The following is a 23,714-nucleotide window of genomic DNA, read 5'->3' as shown; positions in this document are numbered from 1 at the left end:
TTAAGGACACATTTTTAAGATATATGAAGATTATGTGTAGTCTTTAAGACATACATTTTATTTTAAAAATTAAGGATACGTTTTGTTTACACGTAATTATTGAGAAAAAGCGGGTAGAAGAAAATATTCTTCAACTTTTCTCAAAAAAAATCACCAATTTCCGCCTTGTTGGCCTTCCGCCCTGCTTGCATCCACGTGAAACCACGTGAAGACATAATTAAATAATTTTATATTCAATTTATAATAAAATAACAATTTTTAATTCAATATATTATTCTTATAATTTACCAATGAAGAAACTATAGAAAATAATCAAGTGAGTAGCATTTTTTTCCATCCTCGCTTATATTCATTTCAAAGTTAACGAGTATTTTTAACGTTCGTTAAATTATTTTACTAATTACGTACATTAATCATCAAAATATAGCGAAAGTTACCTTGACATGTAAGAAATACACATATCATCAAGGGTTAATCATTTCCTTTGTCCTCTAGAATGAAATATCAAAGTATAATTCTAATACTATGCGTGGCGGCGTGCTGTGGTGAGTTCGTGGATGAGCTGCAGGTCTTCGAAGAGGATTGTATGGGGGAAGACAAGTTTCCTTGCATGGGGGGCGGCTGCATCTCCCATTTACAATACTGTGATGGATTCGTGGATTGCGAAGACGGGACTGATGAAAACTTTTGCAGTAAGTCGTTACTTTTTTTTTAAACGTAGGCACTTTGGTGGAATGTGTTTTTGAGGAGCATTAAATACATAAAAAATGTATCATATGTGAAAAAGGCATTATGCATGCATAATATAAAACTGTTTTCTTTTGATATTCACAATTGTAATGCTTAGGTACTTACACATAACTTATGATGACGTTGATTATAGCGGGTAGTCTTGCGAACGTAGGTACACCGTTTCACCGTTTAGTTTTCAAATTTTGATCTCAGTAATTTGCAGCGGTTTTATGTGTTATTTTTTTTATCATTAGGTACCTTGTAATGACGAAGCTCGTGATGTGCAAAATCTCTAGCCAAATATTAGGCAGTGTGAAATTGATAGGATTCGTGTCAACAAGTCTATGACATAATAATGAATACTTAATACACAAAAAGCTGTTTATCATTGTGTTAACCATATCTACATAATCAACAATAATCACATTTCATTTCTGCTTCCTAAAAAGCGTTAGCCTTCGTTATTTAACCGAATGAGTAAACGTCGACGAATGTTCTTGTATTATGTATGTAGTATAGTCTTGCCAATCCTCCCCTTAATTATCCTCGCAGTAGACCACAAGCCAGACGAGATACACTGCAACGAGACGCACCAGTACATCTGTCAGGACACGAAGAAGTGCATCCCTCTCACCTGGATCTGTAACAACGAGGCTGATTGTGATGATGGCAGTGATGAGGCTAACTGCACTCAGGTGCCGTCTGTTTCAAGTAATGTAAGTATACAGGGTTACTTGTAAGTAGAGCGCATCATTTCATGAGGTGATAGACGTGATAGTATAGGTTAATATGGACAAATTTGACCATGGGATACACTGGGCAAAAGTTAACCTTTTTCAAGATAATCGCTGTATATGCCTTTTTCGTGTAATTCTCTTCAAATGACTTTGCCGTGTCTGAAGTAGTAGTAGGTAGTAGTAGTCTGAAGTTATTGGCTTACTTCAAAACAGAACGTTGCACTTTAAAAAAAGTAAGGTAATTTTGCCGCGTTGTCTTCTATTTTTAACACGCTTACATTAGCTTCACTTGTACCTACCTAACTATGTATGTAAGAAGATCTTGGAATGTTAATTTGACCCACATCCCGGTCTTGCATTAATATGAAAGTTTTTCTTATTGTGTTAGATTTATTTATTTAATTGCGATTTTTTTCCGAGGACAAATAGTCGTTGCCTATGATGCGAATTTGGAATTCGGAATTGTCAAACTTTTTGGTGGCCGTTTTAAGTTATCAACCAGTTACTAGTCGCCATTGAGTTTCGCGAAAACCGCATTGACTTTTTTATGTTTATGTACAGTCAACCTGCAAGGGGTTTCCATGCGGCGACGGTAAATGCATCTCGTTCCTGTGGCTGTGCGACGGCGTGTACGACTGTGAGGACAAGAGCGACGAACACGATGTAGATTTATGTAAGTTTTAAAATTCTATCATTCATAAATTCTACTGTTTTTGAAGGAACTACTTCTCGGATAAAGTCTCGTTTCTAGGGTACCTCCTCTATGTAATATTTTTCCTAGATTCTGCTGCCGGTGTCATCAATTCCATGCCTGTAGCTTTTCTCAATAAACGGAGAATCTAAAAATGTAAGAATTTATCAAATCGGTTCAGTAGTTTCTGAGATAAGCGTTTTCAAACAAACGAACTCTTGAACTTATCTTTATAATATCTGTGAGTGTAGCATATCTATGTTTCTTTCAAGCTTTCGTGCAGCTGTAATCTTAAGAACTTGTGTTCAGGCACTAACTTCCCACGTTTCATTCTTAACAGCATATAAGTTTGTCATTTCACACAGGCCTAATCTACTCGTCTTGGTAATCTTTGTTCAATAATCTCAGTTGTCATTCTCACGATATTTTTTGCTTCTCAATTTCATTCTAATCTATAACCCTTTCAAGACTACATCATGGCATAAAATCCCACAGGTCACCTAATCCCCCGTCGTCCGAACTTCGACGGTCACTCGTGCCAGGAGTTGTCCAGCCCAGATGAGAGGAACTACAGGTGTCTAGACTCTTCATACTGTCTGCCAGCCAGCATGATGTGTGACGGCATCCAGGACTGTAGGGATGGTAGTGATGAAGGACCTTTTTGTGTCAACTGTGAGTTTTTTACTGTTCCTGTGGATTTGTTTTTCGCGGTTTTGGGGGGTTACTTCAAGTTTCATTATAATAGGGTCAAAGAAAGGTTAAATTTTTACTCCGCACTAAATTAAACCTTGATTAGTTCATTCGTCTAAGGCCTATTTTAACAGAAAACAAAACGACAGTTTTACGTTGAACATTGAACTCGAAATTGGGCTTTAATGATTTGAGAATTTACTTCTTATTATTTGGACAAGTTTATGTCTTTATACTAAATCTTTTTGCTAAATAAATATTTGGGTTTTGTCCGCAACATTCTGTATGTATCTTCCTTCCGAAAAGTTACAATTTCTAGGTTTCACTCTTAATGTCTACCTATCGGTGATTTCTTTCCTTAACCTAACTTGAGGAGATTCTTTCATTCGGCCTCATATTTAATTTTCCACCCGTGATCCAACCAAACCAATCTTTTCAGGGCACACGATGTGCACAAACTACAACTGTTTCGGCAACGACACCGTCTGCGCTCCTGAACGCTTCGGACCCACCTGCCTCTGTCTCCCCTCAGTGTCCATGAGACAGTACAATTACGTCACAAAGCAGTGCGATGACGTCAACGAGTGTCTGCTAGAACGGCCCCACTGTTCTCATACGTGTGTCAATGCTGATGGACATTATACTTGTAACTGTGATCCAGGGTATACGAAGGATGAGTATGGATACCTGTGTTATGCGGCAGGTATGTTTGTTTTCTTTTTTTGAGTTGTATGTTCTTGACTACAAGTCAAAGTATTTTTTTTAGTTAACACCTATAATACGTAACTGATATCAATCGACTGGACTTTTGATTCACTTTAAATTCCTGCTTGGTCGTTATAAAATCGTGGTGTCTATGTTGAAGGTAAAGTTTTTGGCAAATAACTTTGTATATTAGAGAGTCAACCACCTGACTTGTTTGTTCGTACATTTTCAACCGTTCATACCTGGCCAACTTCGGGGTAGATTTGCCGATAACTGTATGGTTGACATAACTGATTCAAAAGTTAACTCTATAATATTTTCTAGGACCGGAAGCCATGTTATTCTTCAGCACTCGCAACGACATCAGATATTTGAAGATCAAGTCTAAACAGATGGTCACAGTGGCCACAGGCATGAAACAGGTACGGATGAAGTATTCTAGTAGTATTGTCCTTGATACTGATAGGAATATAAGACCTGAATACTTATTATGTGTATATGTAATGTATCACATTATGGTCATGTCGGATTGCCGTCCCATCGGGTTATGAGAGTGAAGGAATAGTGAGTGCACCTGTGTCTGCGCAAATGCTTGTGCACTACAATATGTCCTGCGCAGCTGGCTGATCTCCTTACATGAGAACAGCCGCCGTACCCGATAATCGGCTAGGAGGACATCATATTATGTATGTAGGTCATCTGTCCGACATACAAAAGTCTCTTTGTAGCTTAACTCCCTTAAGTCCCAAAAATTATATGCAACTTTAAGAGTATTTATAGAAACCTTAACACTAGACCTTGGTGATATTTTAAAGTACTGGCCCACAGCACACATAAAGACAATAAATACCTAAAATGCACATATGTAACTTTTTTCAAACAAACAATAGTTTGGCTAGGCCTACTTTTAGGAACCGTGCAACTAGTGTGACGTTTCATAGGAGCCTGCAAAGGCCTATTTGCAATAAAAACATTTGACTTTGCCTATATCTTACTGATCATTTTGTTTGTCAGGCTCACGGCGTATCATTTGACGGCACATACATCTACTGGGTGGAGTCGGCTCAAGGTCACCAGTCCATCTTCAAAGCACAACTTGATGATGTCAAGGATACTAAACAGGTGAGAACATAAGCTTCTATCTGCTCCCATTATCTGTATCCATAAAATAATATACAAGATTTATTTCATTAACATTCAGTTCATTCATCCGTTATTTTGGACCCTGATTCAAAAATTTAAATTACTTAAGTCACTCATTGCCCCGTTGCACGTTGGTCTAATCGTCACGTAGTGCGACTGCTGTTCTATGCACGATCGATGTCTCGGGTTCGATTGCCGGATCGGGCCGAAATCGCTTTGTGGGTTTTAGAAACTTTTATAAAGCAGCCCGGAGTCTGAAATTGGGCGTGCCTATCTTACGCAAGCGTGGTGATTCATTCTCTTTGAAGTCTGTGTCCTGCAGTGGGACAGCAAAAAATCTGATTAGGAACTAATACCTTATTTTAAAAGTAACTCCCATTCCCAGGTGCTAGTAGGTCTAGGTCTAGAAGACCCGGGAGACATCGCAGTAGACTACCTAGGCGGGAACATTTACTTCAGCGACGCGGAGCGAGGGATCATCTCAGCCTGTCGAGCTGATGGCTCCATATGTACTACCATCAAGACTGAGAGCAAACACCCCAGATTTGTCACGTTGGATGCGAGGAACGGGTATGTTACATACTTTACTATAAAATATTCATGTGTACTAGACTAATTCTATTGCAAAAAAACTCTATTGCAAAAACCTATTGAAACAAATAGTCCTTAAACCAATCCTCTTAAAGTGCCCGTTTTTCGTGAATAATTTTTACCGTAAAAACTACGAAACTTCTGAACCGATTTTGAATACTTCTTTCTCTGTAGCTGTAGCTATACTTATCCCGAGGAACAATGGTTATATTTTATAAGGGGCTAGCACATTATTAAGTAAATAAGGGGAAGTACATAAGGGAGTATACAGGAGAGCACGAACACTTCCTCATTTCCGTCATCCATGATTGTACCTAAGCGTATGGCACCATTTTCACTTTATGTATATCGCAAGCCAACAATATTTCCAAGAATTCTCTACACCTAGAATATTCTAGACATACCTCTAACTGCATTACTTCTTCTCCAGCAAAATGTACTGGGCGGACTGGCATCAACGTGCAGTCATAATGTCCGCTCGCATGGACGGTAGCCGGCCGGATGTCCTGGTGGACAATATGGAGATGTTCGCCACTGGGCTGGCTATTGACGCGCCAAACGGACGCCTTTACTTCGTGGATAAGACCGTCAAAGTCGTCATGATTAATGGGAAGCATGTTTATGTGAGTATTTTGGAGATTATTTTAGGGTTTTGTCCACCGGAGCGGAGCTAGGCTGCGGAGTGGAGAAACTGAGAAATATTAACCAATAGGATTGAGGAGCGGAGATTTGTTTTAGACAGGCAGCCTTAAACAAGAATTGGAGCATGGCAGTTTTGTCTGAACACTGAAAACCAAAATAAGTAGGTTTAAAACCTGGAAATATCAATGTTAACTGGTAATTATCGAAATCACCGTCAGGGGACTACGTTCAGCAGTGGATCCCGGTCGACATTTGTGCGATGAGCATGATTGTTGGCCGTGGTCTGGGTGTTACAAAATGTATTTATATATATGTATACCTATGTGTAGCTATATGTAGTATATCAGTTGTATTAGCACCCATATACAAGTTAATTGAAAACTTACCATGTGTGCGAAAGTTGTCGTGATATATTTATTTTATTGAGTAAGATCTTTATACGCCCAAAATATTCCACAGTCACTCTTCGAAGAGCCGTTCCACCACCCCTACTCGATCTCCGTGTTCGAGAACACCGTATTCTGGAGCGACTGGACCACCAACAGCCTGCAGACCACAGACAAACTGCACGGAAGTGCGCAGAAGAGGAATGTGCTGTTGACGCTTAATGAACCTATATTTGGTGAGTTTTTGGGAGATTTGGGCTCTTTGTCCTTTATAGAAACTGTATGTGGGTATCAAGAATTGGGCCTGGAAAATTTTGCGATTCTTGAAGATTTTAGAAGAAAAACTGTTTTTATTTTTAGAGATGTTATTATGGACATTAACGTTATTTCAAGAAGCTACATACGAGATGTTGCTTTGTAGCAGCATTAGGGCCGGCCTGTTTTCTTTAATAGACGGCAAAATGAGGATAAGGATGAAGCAAAAAGGCCTGTCCATTTTACAAAACAACTCTCTGCATCTTTCATTTTTACAGTAAAATTATGCTTCCCTTTACTCAAAACGTCCTACCATTAGCAGTATCTCACAATAAAAATACGGACATCTGAATGGACAACCTCCCCCTTTTTTTGAAGTCGGTTAAAAGAAATTAAATTATCCCTCAGGCATGCACATGTACCATCCAGTCCTAATGGACAGAACTTCGAACCCGTGCAGCAACAACAACTGTTCCCATCTGTGTCTCGTCACGTCGAACGTCACGCACTCCTGCGCATGTCCCGATGGTATGGAGATCGAGAATAACGTGTGTCATCGTGAGTATTTGTCAGCTACTTTTATGTGTTTTCTTTGATTTGCTATTTTTTTTTCAGTTTTTCAGTAGCAATTAATTTTTTTCTGTATTTGTAACTCCTTTAAAAAGAGGTATTCAATAAATTGAACACGAGATCGTCACGAACCGATATTAAATCTAAAAATCTGTTTGAGCGCAAACAGTCGGCCGATGGTTAACTTGATGGTTGTTTTTTTTTTATTGATTCAAATCGAAGTTTGTCTGATATGATTCACCTTCATTCTGATTTATGAGCCTAAACGGACTAAAGGCCGAATAAAAGATTGAAAATGGAATGGTTTCTCACTTAACATAGGCTCTTCGAAAGTCTCCAAAATCTAATTCAACTTCTGTCTCAACTTTTTCATCTTTCCTCTACTCTTTGGTATTTCTTTCGACCTTCAGATGCTCCAGGCTACCGCGCCCAGTACGTGGTGGTGGCTGGTCAGCAACTCTTCACTCGCATCCAGCACTCGTCGCTCGGCAACCCCGAGTGTCATGCGACACACTTCGATATAGGCCGCGTGCAAGCTATGGCTTATGATAATACTAGAGGTAAGATTCTTTGACTTCGTTTACACATAAAGATCACAAATAAAGTTCATTCATTTCATTTTCAACATTAAAGTCAGAAACTTATCTGATAAAGTATAACTTTTGGTTACAAAGGTCTTGAATAGCAATATCTTTCAGAAATTATATGCAGCCTTTATCTGCCAGATACCTTATACCTTGCATACCTTGTATAGCGTCACTAAATGAAATGAAATCATTATTTTGCAAGTCGGACATTACATCATCTTTACACGACATAGTAAGAAAGCTGGTGTCGGCATTTCCTAACTGACTGATCCCTGAGAAGAGCTAGCGTAAGGGGTATTATTACCTAGGTAGCTGGATTTAGGAGGTGAGATAAGCCGTCGCTCCATGTAAAACACTGGTACTAAGAAGCCGACCCCAATAAAGAGAAAAACTAAACTTAAAAAAAATTAAAAGAAGCAGTTTTCTTTTGTGAAAAATAGTTGTGTTACATAAAGGTCTTATTATTATACAAAGTGCTCTATGTTTTGCCGTTCTAATCCCAGATTCGCTATTCATCTACGACGGACAGCGCCGTACGATAAACTACATAAACATGACGGACTTCACGCTGGGCATCACTCACCTGCTCGTCTATAACGGGTTAGATAATGTCCTCGATATGGATTATGGTAAGTGTTTATTGCCTAATTTCTCTCCGGTGGGTCGGATTGCCGTCCCATCGGGCTATGAGTATGTGATAATAATACTAATGGCGTGCCAGCCGATTATCAGCTACGGCGGCTGTAAGGAGATTAGCCAACTGCGCAGGACATATTATAGTGCACAAGCATTTGCGCAGACACCGGTGCACTCACTATTCCTTCACTCTCATAGCCCGATGGGACGGCAATCCGACACGACCGGAAAGAGATCAGGCGCAGGACCGACATTAACGTGCTCTCCGCTGCACGGGTGTATCAATCACCAACTTTCTTAGCAAATAAACATTTTCTATTTCTATTTAAAGTAATCTTTTATTTCCAGACTACGTGACAGACAATCTATACGTATTAGACGAGGGTCGTCGCGTGGTAGAAGCAGTCTCCCTCAGGACTCAGAAGCGCGCTGTGGTGTACAGGTTCCAAGACCAGGAGGTGCCTATCAGCATGTGTGTGTTGCCGGATTACGGGTGAGTCAACTTAAAAAAAATATGTTGTATTTTGCCGACTTTAAAATTCCCAGTTTGACATACTTATGTAGGTATTTTTGAGTGCCACCATCTCAAATTTAGATGAACTGATTTTGATGTGGGTTTTAGCGTAGTATTTTTCATACTTAGGAGAAAGTTTTAGGTTATATTATCTATTGAAGTCAAATTATTATTATTTTTTGTAAAAAGGTTCTTATTTATTTGTTAGGTTGTTCATTTATTTATAACTTGAATTCTGGCAAGAAGGTTAGTAGATCATCATCGGTTAACAGCTTTCTTGCTATAAACGGTCTTAATCACCATTATTTACTTGGTTCCAGGAGGATGATGGTGGCAGTGGTGGAAAGTGACATGCACAATGTGATCCACATCGATAGCATCGGCCTCGACGGGCAGGACCGGAGGCACGTCATCATGAACAACTTGAGAGGTAAATCATCTGTTTAGGCTGTTGGACTGGGATTCCAGACGAGTTGCTTGAAGCTAGCCTGTATTTAGCTTTAGATTGGCAGGTTTATATAACACGGCCATGATAGGCCTGTGATAATTTGCAAAATTCTCTTATAGCCACATTTTCTCAAGTTTTTGCAAATATATAAGCAATTGGTAGAAATTAAACCATATACTTATTTTTGGCTTGTATGCAGTCATTCTACAAATTGAGCCCTTCTTGGTCTTCCTATCCCTCTCCATCCCTTTACCTACATTCATGCTTAACAAACTATATGTTACGTGTTTCATTCTGCCTCAGTCCATACCATGGTCTACAATCCATCTACAATTATCTGCTCCATTTGTAGATGGATTGTAGATAACTGTCATATTTTGGCCAATTTTTTTTTTGTAGGTCCCCACGTGCGTCTTCGCTACGTGCAACACATGGACTTGGTGTACATTTCTGATGAGAGTAACGGCGTCATCGACTACATGCATCCTGAAGGTTAGTGAGAGACTAAATACCATCTTCCCGTCTGGCCAGGTCTTGTGATTGGTCCTCTTTATTCTCTTGACATAATTCAGCAAAATATGGACACTATTGTTACGCGCTTGGACCTGCGCTAGTGTAAGTAAACGGGTTTCGCGATGCCGCCGCGCAGATAAAAAACGAACATCTTTCGTTATGAATAACTATTTTTTTTTTTGCACTAAAACACAACAAAATAAAAATATACTTATCCTTTTAACTTATTTAGATATGTTGACAAAGTTTGCGCACTGAATAAAATGGATTCAAATGCTATGAAAAATATGATAATAGTAGATACGAGTTTGCAGTCTCATACCGTCAAATATTTTTTAAATATGTAATTTTTATTTAATTTCCGTTGGTATAGTTACGTTTGTATTATATAAAAAACATGTTTATACTTAGATATTACCAATTACTTTATGGATATTACATAATGTTGTATATCGTACAGGTACCGGCAGAGAGAATCACCGCGAGCTATCGACAACTGTGACCAGTCTCGCCATCGCTGACAACTACGTGTTCTGGACAGACCGACGCACCACCCGACTCTTCTGGTCCGACATACATGAGACCTCGCAGGAAATACGCAGGATCGATCTTGGTAAGAACTTTATATGAAGCATTCTTAGTTGTATATTTAAACTTATTTATAAAAAAAACATTTTTATATAAACTCTACAGTCCAAAAAGTCGTGGTGGCCTAGTGGGTAAAGAACCAACCTCTCGAGCATGAGGGTGTGGGTTCGATTCCAGGTCAGGCAAGTACCAATGCAACTTTTCTAAGTTTGTATGTACTTTCTAAGTATATCTTAGACACCAATGGCTGATAAAAAGGTGAAGGAAAACATCTTGAGGAAACCTGGACTATAAAGTCTGAAATCACCAACCCGCATTGAGCAAGCGTGGTGATTAATGCTCAATCCTTCTCCGTGTGAGAGGAGGCCTGTGCCCAGCAGTGGGACGATAAAAAGGCTGCAACATTCAACATTCTACAGTCCTGAAACACTGTGATTTAATGAGGGTTAACCACTGAAATTGTCTTATTTCTATGATTTTATATCAGAAATCTGCACCACTAATAGATCATTTTCACTAATTCAATATTTTTTTCAGGTCTCTTCCCAAACAACACACAACTCCTAATCCAAGCTACTACAGCCCCCCCGGATCCGAAAGACCCCCTCTTAAACCACGTCTGCTTAAAGAACCCCTGTTCTGACGTCTGCGTCCAACAAGCCCACGAGACCCCCCACCAAGACCCCCTACACTTCCAAATGGGGTACAAATGTTTGTGCCCCCCTGGCTTGTTAATGATTAATGGGCAATGCACGAAGTTGGAGGTCTGTGCATCCGATATGATGCTTTGCCATAAAAGCAATGTGTGTGTGAAGAAAAGTGCCAAATGTGATGGGAGGGTCGACTGTCCTATGTCGGAGGATGAAGAAGGGTGTATAAGTGAGTATAAAAACTTTTGATTAATCAAGAATATCATAATAATTACTTAGACTGCTACACCGTAGCAACTGCGTATCACGCGTAATGCTTGCTGTTGGTTTGCTAACGGTGCAGTGTGAACACTTAAGCTATTTACAACTCAATATACACTATTTCTTTTAATATCACGATGACTATCAGTGCAGCAGACTTCTGGGATTTGCTACATCGTAGTCCAACTGGTTCACCGTAGTCTACTACTACACCGTAGCCTATTGCAACACAGTAGGCTCTTGCTACGTCGTAGTCTACTGCTACAGCGTAGGCTACTGCTACACCGTAGGCTACTGCTACACCGTAGGCTACTGCTACATCGTAATCCAACTGCTACAACGTAGGCTTCTGCTACATCGTAGTCCAACTGCTGCACCGTAGGCTTCAGCTACATCGTAGACTGTTTACATTTACAGTGGAACCAGCCCTTGCTTGTGCGCCGAACGAAGTATTCTGTCATGGTATGTGCATTAACAGAGAGAAAGCTTCACTGTGCTCCTTTTACCAAAAACCAAGTAAGTGAGTTTAGATATGGCCTGCTTACTTTTGAAGATTAATTTGCTCCAGAGTTAAATTTTAATAATGATATTGTTCTTGTAGCAGCCATCAGCACATGCAGCGTCACAGAGTTTGGGTGCGCGGACGGGTCTGTGTGCATCCCGCGCTGGCAGCAGTGTGACGGGCGCGCGGACTGCCCCGACGCGTCGGACGAGCTGCCGGCCGACTGCGACACTCACTCCTGCGCAGACAATGAGTTCATGTGAGTAGCAAGCCACTGGCACAGCTAGCACATGCAGCGACACAGAGTCCCCATAATTTTTTACTATCATAACTACTAGCGGATTTTCACTCAGGTCTCGATAGTAACTCTGTATCCATCTTTCACACAGTCAAAGAGACCCCTTCCCCTCACTTCCTTCGGAATACAGATGACACCGCAGGGAATAACTGAAAGATGTTGATTTTAGGTGTGCATCGGGATCCTGCATCATGAAGACGTGGACTTGCGACGGTGATCAGGATTGCAATGATGGATCTGACGAAGTTGATTGCGGTATGTTTTTCTTCTACGATCCTTGAAAAAATATATCTAGTCTTCTAGATAATACACATTTGCTCTCACTCATTTTCCATTGGAGAATTTCGCCTTTGAATATTAAAAAAATCATTTAAAAAGTCTTTATTTGCCAAGATCCTTAGAACCTGTAGGTACTTAAGTCTACAATCACAATCCAAAAACATCTTCTCACAATCCAAAAACGTCCACTGCTGTACATAGGCTTCTCTCAATTTGAGGAAATTTGCCCATGTTCACCACCCTAAACATTGGTATTGCTGAGCGCTTATCCATCACATCTTCGAATTCATAGAGTTGCCTCCATTTCCAGTGAACATGACCTGCAGCCCAGGGTTCTACCAGTGTCGGGACAGGGAGTGCATAGAGCTGCGGAGAAGGTGTGACGGTCACCAGGACTGCAAGGACTTCTCTGATGAAGAAGACTGTGAGGAACCTCAAGTTGTGGAGTTTGTGGTATGTTAGACAAATTAAACCAATTCGCTGTTCACGTTACAGACACAATAGTTAACTACATAGATGACTCCTAGAAGATATTGCGAAGAAGTTAGAGTTGTATATAAAGATATCTTTAAGTTAATAATTTTGCTTTTTGATTTCCTTACGCTGCTGCACCTTGTTTAAGTCTTATAACTGAATATATACATCTGTACATATGTGCTAGATCTATGTGGGACTTTGAAAAATCTGTTTTGTATTCACTTACATATTTATGCACATACATTTTGCTTGGCTCTGCAGTTGCTTCATGATATCATCATCGTGTCAGCCAGTTTCCGTCTGCTGAACGTAGGCCTTTTGGCCACCCATCTAACCAGTAATTTCTTAGAGTTACCTGTAAACATGAATGCTTTTCCCCCATCGTCCGTAGGAGGAGTCCCCGCGCTGTGCTCCGTGGGAGTACGCTTGTGAACACAACACTAGCATTTGTTTGCCGCTTACCGCCCGGTTAGATGCTAAAGCTCTTTATTCTTGAACTTGTGTTGTTGTTTGGTGGCGGGTGTCCTAACAAAATCTACATTGCCTACATCACCCTTCACTCTTTAAAAGTCTAACCGCATGTTTAGTTTTCGTGAAAATCAGTGAAATTATATCCAGTCAGTCACATGTAATACATACATACATACCTATACGTATCTAACTTGTCTGTTTTATAAATATGTTTTCCTACCCTTCAGTAAAAAGCATTGGCATGTTTACTAACTGCATGTATATCCTCTATGTTTTTTCGGCCGACTAAAAGTATGCAGTCCGCGGATACTCCAAGTATCTTTTTATAATATTTTCATGTACTAACCTCTAAATATGTGAATCTCAATATTTCTTTGCCCCGCCTCTCCATTCAGCTGCAACATGAAGGTAGACTGTCCCGGCAGTACGGATGAGCACGGCTGCGACTACCGCTGTGCCCAGCACGGCATGTTCGCGTGCGGTCAGCAGCTCCTGTGTGTCGCCATGAGCAAGCTCTGCAACGGCAAGAGGGACTGCGTCGATGGCTCTGACGAGACCCCTGATGCTTGTGCTAGAGGTAAGATCATAGAAGCCAGGTTTCCCTGAACAGCTTTTGCAGAATACACGTAGCAGGGTTTTATAAAAAACTATTTACAGCAGAACCAAAAACTATGAGCTAAAAGTCAGAATAGGTACACAAAGGACTAATTCTTCATATTTTTTTAACTGCTCATCATCTTTTCCAAAAAAAGTGTTATAGGGGTCCAACGCTCTATTAAATAAGCAAGACCTTCGCGTAAGTTCTACTACCTCGAGTTATCTTCGAAAATATTTCGCAAAAAGATGGTCCATTTTGAAATTTTAATGTCTTTATAAACCTAAATAAAAATTGCGAACTAATCTAACAATTTTCCTCTTTATTTCCAGTGAACAAAACCTCCTACCTGTTCCCAATAGTCCACTCTCCAGCTGACTGCAGCGAGGGTTTCCTCTGCGGCAGCGGGCAGTGCCTCGAGTGGACGCAGCTCTGTGACCACAAGCACGACTGTGTTGATGGATCAGACGAAGGTGGACTCTGTGGTAAGGACATACGGCTCATATTCCAGTGAACTAGATACACCACCTGTTCCCAATAGTCCACTCTCCAGCTGACTGCAGCGAGGGTTTCCTCTGCGGCAGCGGGCAGTGCCTCGAGTGGACGCAGCTCTGTGACCACAAGCACGACTGTGTTGATGGATCAGACGAAGGTGGACTCTGTGGTAAGGACATACGGCTCATATTCCAGTGAACTAGATACACCACCTGTTCCCAATAGTCCACTCTCCAGCTGACTGCAGCGAGGGTTTCCTCTGCGGCAGCGGGCAGTGCCTCGAGTGGACGCAGCTCTGTGACCACAAGCACGACTGTGTTGATGGATCAGACGAAGGTGGACTCTGTGGTAAGGACATACAGCTCATATTCCAGTGAACTTGTTCCCAATAGTCCACTCTCCAGCTGACTGCAGCGAGGGTTTCCTCTGCGGCAGCGGGCAGTGCCTCGAGTGGACGCAGCTCTGTGACCACAAGCACGACTGTGTTGATGGATCAGACGAAGGTGGACTCTGTGGTAAGGACATACAGATCATATTCCCGTGAACTAGATTCACCAGCTGTTCCCAATAGTCCACTCTCCAGCTGACTGCAGCGAGGGTTTCCTCTGCGGCAGCGGGCAGTGCCTCGAGTGGAGGCAGCTCTGTGACCACAAGCATGACTGTGTTGATGGATCAGACGACGAAGGTGGCCTCTGTGGTAAGGACATACAGATCATATTTGATTGTACCAGGGTGACAGCTAATAAGGTAGTATGCTATATTAAACACGATGATAAACGGCTTAAAAGGACTTTGTGGTGGTAAGTACATAAAGCTCATATTTTGCTCATATAAAGCTGATGATTTCATAATGTTGAGAGTTATCCCTATACCAGGAGTCACAACCAGCATGCTATTTTTCTAAGTTCTAAATCTAAAGTTACTGTAGTCCGAGAACTAGACTCGACAAAACAATACAACTTAATGTATATTTTTTAGATACGGCCTGCAACAACAGCACATGCTCCTACAAGTGCCAGCCAACGCCCCTAGGCAGGCAATGTGTCTGTCCCTTCGGCCTCAAGCTGTCCAAAGATAAGACCAGTTGTGAGGACATTGACGAGTGTACTGAAGATGTCTGCTCTCAAGAATGTGTGAATGTGGTAAAAGAGATGCCTAATGGAAGTATTAGTAAGGGGATTATGTGCACTTGTCATCATGGGTATGCGCCTAGGTAAGTGGTATATCTTCTAAATGTTTCTTTGAGTAAGTATGGGGTGTTGATGTAGCATGAACAGTACCCTTCTGCTGTTAATTCAGTTTTCATGTCTTACCATTTACTGGTGATCATATAGGGAAGATTTTCCTTCATGGGATATTAAAAATACTTAGCAGGAAGGAGGCTTATGAGGCTTGTAATGTATGTCATTTATGTAATTTTCACTAGTACGATTTTTGTTAATCAGCGAACCCTGATAATAGTTTCCTAACTACCTGTTTCGATAAACCAGGATAGTAAAAAGTGTGTCTATTATGTTCAGCAGCAGCTTATATCTAAATATTTGATCATAGCTATCAAATACTCTACCCTCCTCAGGTCAGACCGTCGTTCCTGCAAGGCTATCCGAGGGAACATGGCAATACTGTACGTATCGGGGAACACCGTGAGGTCCATCTCAGCTGACGGCTACGGAGCCATCGAGTACAACGATAAGGATACCTCCGCTATCACTGATATAGATTATAATGTCAGGTGCGACTTCATCACTATTACTAAATAGCATAAAACAAGGTCTAACAATATCTATCGGGGCTGCGGGATTGTTCGATAGAGTTACCGCGGCCCTGCTACATAAAAGGCCTACGACGGAACACGACGGTTTTTAGTCAGTAAGAGTCTGACACTCCCTCACCGCTGCTAACCCACAGCGGGAGGGGTCATTTGATGATTTTTGACGACGTTAATCTCTTTCTATGTCCCTATGTAAGTATGCTTAAATCTTTAATACTACCCAACAGAATTTGATGCGGTTTTGGTAAATACCTATGTATTTTTTTCTTCAGGGCCAAGAAACTGTACGTGACATCAGCTGAAGGAGGGAAACTAGTTGAAATGAACAGCACCCACAATATTATCGCAGTCACTAATATTGGAGTACCCACAAGGGTAAGTAAGTTCACCCACATGTTGGTGCCAACTTCCTGACAAACCTATGGTAACAAATGTAAATCGGTTAGGTTTTAAGGTCTTAGGTAATATCCTGATCTCTTTCCGGTCGTGTCGAATTACCGTCCCATCGGGCTATAAGAGTGAAAGAATAGTGAGTGCACCTGTGTCTGCGCAAATGCTCGTGCACTATAATATGTCCTGCGCAGCTGGCTGATCTCCTTAAATGAGAATAGCCGCCGTGGCCGAAATCGGCCGTGGACGCCATTATTAATATCAAGGAATGGATATAATGTCCTGGTGAGACCTAAGGGTTCTACATGCTGCAAATTAGAACTGAACTGTAGATATTATTTTTCAGACCCGTCGCAAAAAGTTTAACTTAGTATAAACGAGTCTGTCTGTCTATGGCAACATAGCTCTTAAACGGATAAACCGAACGGGATCCGTTATTTTGACTTTTCCTATACTAACCTCTCAATTCTTCCACCAGGTGGCAGTAGACTGGGTGACAGGTAACGTATACTTCGTGGACACGACGCCCGCCAACAGCCGCGTGAGAGTCTGTCACGTCAAGAGGAAGAGGTGCGCTGTTCTGCAGAAACTGCCTTCTGATGCTAAGGTATGACTTTTTAGAAAGAGCTTTTACAGTTATTTTAAGAATAATGGGTCTGAGACCAATATTTTCTAACCAGTTTCTACCAGCGGTTTTAGCCGCGTCCCTTGGATTTTTTTCCGCGCACACACGCGCATATGAAGAGTTAATTATTAACTCCTGTATCAAGGATGGATGTGGGCTACTTTTATTATGGTCATGAGTATCTTTAAAAATAGTTCCTGAGACAAGCGCGTTTGAAAAAAAAGCAAATGTATAAACTCTTGAGCTTTATTATTTAGTATGTAGGTACCTAAGTATGAGTAGCACCACAACTGATGACTTCTATCTACCATTTTTTTTTTGCATGTCCTTCATTCTCCTTCCTCCGAGCCTTTTTCCCAAACTATGTTGGGGTCGGCTTCCAGTCTAACCGGATGTAGCTGAGTACCAGTGCTTTGCATGTCCTTCATTGCTTATCCAAATAAAAAATACATCGTTTCACTTTACTCATCCCAGGTAACAGCCCTCATAGTAGACCCCAGCTCCAACCTGATGTTCTACTGCGTAACAAGAGAACTGGAGTCCGTGGTCTGGTCAGCCACTCTCGCAGGGCGTCGAGTCACCGACCTGACTACTGTTCGCAACTGCACCGGGTTAGCTGTGGATAGCTTCAAGAGGAAGCTGTATGTAGCTGAGACTGGGCCTGCGCATATTATACGGATGGATTATGAGGGGGATGGACAGTGAGTATTGTGAGATTTAGTTGGTAGTAAAGGTTGAAAGCTTTGAAGAAACTGATATGGGCAACCTTCCCAAGCCTGTAGATTTTGCGTCCATAACTAGCAAATATCTGATCTGCATATAACAATGTATATTTACACACTGCCAGATCAGCGAAACACAGGTTTCATGAATAACAACTATCTGTTTACATTGTCGTAAAATAATTGAATCGGGTTAGACTCAATGTATTAGGTAGGTAGGTATGTCATTTCTGATCATAGATGTGGTATTACAAAAAAGAGCCACATTACTATAATTCTTTACTAATTTTAACCTTGAGTTTTAATTAAACTGCTTTAGGCAGTAAGACTGTTCCAAGACACTTTTTTTTTAGAGAAAGTTTGGTGCTTTCAAAACCTAGGTATTCATAAAAAGAAACTTAAATCTTCAACCACAATACCCCCTATCGACCTCTAACCAACAGTTCTACAATTCCAGCAAAAAGATCTTAGCCGACCACCCCCAACTACAAGCACCGCACGGCCTGGCCATTTTCGAAGACTACATCTACTACTTAGTAGCCAACTCCTTCCGTCTAAGCCGGTGTCTCCTCTTCGGGCCCAAACACTGTGAGACGTTCATCTTCCGAGTCTTTGACGCTAATACCTTTGTGCTAAGCCATGAGAGCATACAGAGAGACGATGTGGAAAACGCCTGTGAAGGGCTGGTCTGTGATAATGTGTGCGCGTTGGATGATGATGGCCCTAAGTGTTTGTGTGATGATGGCGCTTTTGCGAAGAATGGACAGTGTCCTGCTGGTGATAAGAAACTTGTGAGTATTATCTTCTTCACATAATTACGTTAGTAAGGTAAATTATATTATCCGAGCTGTTTATGGTAATTTTACCGTGTATTGGCATTGAGGTCAACGTTATTGATGGTCGGCCTCTACTAAGTTTGTCCAGTTCAACTAAAAAGCGATACGATATCATTGATAGAATTTGATCTTCGTATCCTTAATTATCTAGATTCAAATTGTTTCTACCCTCGGTAAGATGATATGCTACCATACTTATGAAACTAACCACTATTATGAAAACTAAAGAACCGTAGTAAATTAGTTTTTAAAACGAGTCATCCTCCGAGCCTTTTTCCCAAACTACGTTGGGGTCGGCTTCCAGTCTAACCGGATGTAGCTGAGTACCAGTGCTTTACAAGGAGCGACTGCCCTATCTGACCCCCTCAACCCAGTTACCCGGGCAACCCAATACCCCTTGGTTAGACTGGTGTCAGACTTACTGGCTTCTGACTACCCGTAACGACTGCCAAGGATGTTCAATGACAGCCGGGACCTACAGTTTAACGTGCCATCCGAAACACAGTCATTTTCGTCTAAGATATACTTAGAAAAGTTGCATTGGTACTTGCCTGACCTGGAATCGAACCCGCGCCCTCATACTCGAGAGGTTGGTTCTTTGCCCACTAGGCCACCACGACTTTTTCTTTGCCCACTAGGCCACCACGACTTTTTAAAACGTTTTTAAAACGAGTGAAAGTGAAAAAAAGGACTAGGTTCAGATGTGGTAATTTTTCTTGAAAATAACGACTTTTTGATGTGTGTTTTGATGACTTGCAATTAATTACTACGTATTATTGTATAATGATTGACTATTAATGATCCCTCTAGCTCCCATTGTTCAACGGCTGGTCATACGAGGAGCTGGCTTCGGCCCACAGCGTGACGTTCACCGTCATCATCGCGGTCATGGTGATGGTGGTGATCTATCTGTGCGTCTTCGTTTACTACCACTTCGTGTTTGTTCCCAAGAGGAACAGGGCTTCCGCTTATACGCAGTGAGTATTTTTGTAGATACACAATCTTAGGTACCTGTATGACTTAGGGGCAAAACTAGTGCTTAAAAAGGCTGTGGGCATATTTTCAGCCATTTAATGTGGCTGAAAATTTGCTAAGGTACTTCATTCACATTTATTAATTTTAAATACACACCTTATAATACCACCTATCTAAAGGGAGTACCTACATGTGGGAGTATATTCATAGATAGGCTGATATAGGAACTCTGCGTAAAAACTGCCTTATTAAAAAAGTTAATTTATTTTCAGGGTCCGATTCCAGAACACGTCTATGGAGTCGTCGCCCTTTCCTGCTGATGCCGATGCTGCAATTCAGATAAAGACTAATGGGTAAGTATCTACCTAACTTACACAGTAAGGTTTCTAAATCTAACTTACCTATATTACCTATATTTGACATTATGATAGGATCCACCCTGTAATATAAACTACTAGCTTTTGCCCCCGACTTCGTTCGCGTGGAATAGTGACTTCCGGCAGATTTTTAGTTTGACCAATAGATGGCGCTATATGTCCGGAATAAATTTTATTTTTTATATTTCTTTGTAATAAAAACTATCCACAATAAAAATTATTCCAAGTCTAGTGTGATATAGAGGTTTTAGCCCAACGGCACAGAAGTATCTTGTCCACGCTAACAGTGTTATTCCTTACTATAAAAGATATGGGCAACTAAGAAATTACCTATTTTTGCTCCCAGGGGCAAATCGCACGAGTTCGTCAACCCCTTGCAGTACATGAGAAACATGTATTACAGCTCCTTCAGGAAGAGTACTAGACCTAACGTAAGTACATACATTCTTTAGGTATAAGCTAAAGGCACATTTGTTCGAGGCGAACACGCCGAAGAAGTTTGTGAGGATGTATGTATGTTTGTTACTCTTTCACGAAAATACTACTGGATGTGTTTGATTAAACTTGTTAGTAGATATATAGCCTATACATAATTTATGTATATTAGAATAACATATAGGCTAATTATCCATGTGAAGCTAGTTACATACAAACGGTACAAGGAATTCTAAAATTACTTTTGTTTGGTTCTGAAAAGTCATTGTCCACCTCTTTATTTGCCTGTTCTTAGTTCCAACACAATTCTGTAACAGATATAACACCTAGTGGAACCTAGTTACCCAGGCAACCTGATACCCCTGGGTTAGACTGGTGTCAGACTTACTGCAATATGTATTAATGATATTTTTTTGTTTTACAGACTGGAGGCCTACCTTTTACAATGCCAGTGTCACCACCCCAGCAAGATTTGTCTGACACGGAATCAGATTTAGATGATAAAGAAAGCAGGAGAATGATACGAAATTAACATTGTAATTATTTAATTAAGTAAATTATATTTTTTTTATAGATCTAATAATTTATTTTATGTATAAATGTGTGTATTAATATTGTGGCTTGAAATAAGCCTGTCATTTGTTAAATTATTTTAATGATTTTACTTCAGATGGATATTTTAATACCTAATTATGATTAAGCATAATTTCTGTGTATTTAGAATTTTTTATACTGCTTTTGTATGAAGTTGATCTTAATGAGTACAAATAAATGTTGAATATTAGATTCTTTGGTATTATTTTTGTACTAATAGGAGCGAAAATGAAACCCAATTTTAATTATAAAAAACTTATTAATTTCCTAAGACATAGCATACAATAAAAAATATATGAATTACTTCCAAAGCTTCTTGATAGACATGTTCTTCTCGGAATCCTTTTGCATAACCTTAGCTACGGCCATTTCAAAATCTTCCTGAGTGACGTGGACCCTGCGTTCACGGAGAGCGTACATACCAGCCTCAGTACATACACCCTTCACCTCAGCACCAGATGCTCCAGGCATCAACTCGGCAATCTTACGCAGATTGATTCCTCTAGTAAGGTTCATCTTCCTAGAATGAATCTTCAAGATGTCAAGACGAGCCTCCTCGTTTGGTGGGGGGAACTCAATCTTCCTGTCAATACGACCAGGCCTGAGCAAGGCAGGGTCTAGGATATCAATCCTGTTGGTAGCCATGATGACCTTAATGTTCTTAGTAGCTTCGAATCCATCAAGCTGGTTCAACAACTCCAACATAGTTCTCTGTACTTCAGAGTCTCCACCACTGCCGGACTCGATACGAGAGGAACCAATAGAATCTATTTCATCCATGAAGATAATAGAGGGAGCGTGTTCACGAGCCATGACGAAGAGCTCTCTGACCATACGACTGCCTTCACCAATGAATTTCTGCACAAGCTCAGAACCAGAGACACGGATGAAGGTGCACTCAGTGTGGTGAGCGACGGCACGAGCAAGGAGGGTCTTACCAGTACCAGGGGGACCATAGAGCAGGACACCCTTAGGCTGAGCAATACCTAGAGCATCAAACAGCTCAGGATGTTTGACTGGAAGCTCGATTACCTCTTTAATCTCTTTGATCTGCTTGTCTAGACCTCCAACCATCTCGTAAGTAGAATCAGGAACTTTTTCAACCATCATAAGGGATACTAGAGGATCCACTTTGTTAGGAAGGATCTTGTGCAGCGTGTAGCTCTCGTTGCGGAGCGCGACGCGGCAGTTGGCGGTCACATCATTGATGTCGACGTTCTTGTCCAAGTCTACCACGAATTTACCTTCGGGGTGCACCTTGACTAGCACCTTTTTCTTGTCCATGGGTTTGACCACCTCGCCGACGTAGGAGCCCTGTTCTTGCAGCAGCTGCAGCTCTTCACGCAACATACGAACTTTAGCGTTGAGCTCATTTCGCTGGGCTTGCAGACGACGAAGATTTTGAGATTTCTCGGCCACGATCAGTTGCAGTTCTTCAATCTTCGTTATGTAGTATGGCCGAAATCCTTCTCCTTTCCCCGAATCCACCTCCATCTTGGTGAGAGTCATTTTGTTAAGTTATTTTAGCCACATTCAATAATAAAACACTTGTATGCGCACCCAACACAATAATTTCGGCCGCACAATATTTTTCCGAGTCACGATGACGTGTGACGCTCCAAAGTTTGCAATCCTACCATGGCGTTTTAAATATTCGTTTTATATAGTAACTAAACTCATTCATGGGTTTTATTTAACTTATTTTTAAAAATAAGGAAGCATAAAATGTTAGTAATTTTTTGTTTAAGTAAATATATATTCAACCAAAAACAGACTGTTAATGTTTTGTTAAAACTACCATTGCTTTTTCAAGTTTTAAAGTCTTGCAACATTATAAATATAATGCGTTCATATTATTGTGATATATTAACCGATGTGTTCATAAATAATATTAAAAACTACTAGTACATATTCTGAAACTTATGTTATAAACAGTAATATTTTGGCGGCATATAGGTGCTAGCAGCTATATATTAATATTGTAAAATATTGTACAGAATACTTACACTCAGAACAACATTCTAAGCACAAAATATTTATCCTCATTATTTTATCCCCTTTATTTTCATATCACAAACTGTCTTTGTCATGCGTCAGTCAATGAACTCATCACATAAGTCAACGTTTTAATTTTTCAAATACCACATAAAACCGAAACCAGAAATACTTACAATGTAACTAACAAAAAGCAAGACTTACCGGAAACCCACCATACGTTCATACAATAGACAGAAAAATCAAGACTTCTGATGAAGATCATTTTTTTAAACATGTGTATCGTAACTACCATACTCGTCGTCGCATTAAGTACCGTAATTTTGAAAATACTATGGCTGATACGAATGGGGTCTCTGGCACACTGGAGCTACATCGTCGGAAATGCATTGTCACCTACCGATACTTCAGGAAGTTTAATACTAAGCGCAAGCGTGTTCAGCTTCATAGCAGTTGGGACAATAATACCCACGTTCCTATTTCCAAGATTTAAGTTCATTGCAACTGCGCTGAGCATACCGCCACAAATCCACATGTT

At 40.6% G+C, this 23,714-nt stretch overlaps 2 protein-coding genes across 2 annotated transcripts; one reads left to right on the top strand and one right to left on the bottom strand.

Moving 5' to 3' along the window:
- The first annotated feature begins 175 nt into the window (after window positions 1–175).
- LOC110383162 (vitellogenin receptor) lies at window positions 176–21,158 on the top strand. Its single transcript, XM_064041401.1, has 36 exons — window positions 176–316; window positions 496–692; window positions 1,285–1,448; window positions 2,031–2,142; window positions 2,656–2,832; window positions 3,290–3,553; window positions 3,880–3,977; window positions 4,570–4,677; window positions 5,084–5,268; window positions 5,720–5,912; window positions 6,391–6,553; window positions 6,981–7,130; window positions 7,553–7,702; window positions 8,233–8,358; window positions 8,714–8,858; window positions 9,200–9,309; window positions 9,727–9,819; window positions 10,301–10,453; window positions 10,966–11,307; window positions 11,757–11,855; window positions 11,941–12,100; window positions 12,309–12,394; window positions 12,729–12,871; window positions 13,287–13,363; window positions 13,762–13,943; window positions 14,294–14,446; window positions 15,435–15,669; window positions 16,033–16,188; window positions 16,500–16,602; window positions 17,096–17,224; window positions 17,717–17,943; window positions 18,422–18,755; window positions 19,611–19,777; window positions 20,048–20,128; window positions 20,499–20,583; window positions 21,012–21,158. The coding sequence occupies exons 2-36, from the start codon at window positions 497–499 to the stop codon at window positions 21,117–21,119; spliced, it is 5,454 nt and encodes a 1,817-aa protein (XP_063897471.1). The 5' UTR covers window positions 176–316; window position 496; the 3' UTR covers window positions 21,120–21,158.
- A 262-nt stretch (window positions 21,159–21,420) lies between these two features.
- LOC110383163 (26S proteasome regulatory subunit 8) lies at window positions 21,421–22,797 on the bottom strand. Its single transcript, XM_021343912.3, has one exon. It carries the CDS (start codon window positions 22,688–22,690, stop codon window positions 21,482–21,484), a length of 1,209 nt encoding a protein of 402 aa, XP_021199587.1. The 5' UTR covers window positions 22,691–22,797; the 3' UTR covers window positions 21,421–21,481.
- Between the last annotated feature and the right edge of the window lie 917 nt (window positions 22,798–23,714).

Source organism: Helicoverpa armigera, chromosome 25 (assembly GCF_030705265.1).
Source record: "Helicoverpa armigera isolate CAAS_96S chromosome 25, ASM3070526v1, whole genome shotgun sequence".
Taxonomy (NCBI): domain Eukaryota; kingdom Metazoa; phylum Arthropoda; class Insecta; order Lepidoptera; family Noctuidae; genus Helicoverpa; species Helicoverpa armigera.
The sequence above is the reverse complement of the archived record's forward strand: the minus strand, read 5'-3'. Positions and strand labels throughout refer to the sequence as shown.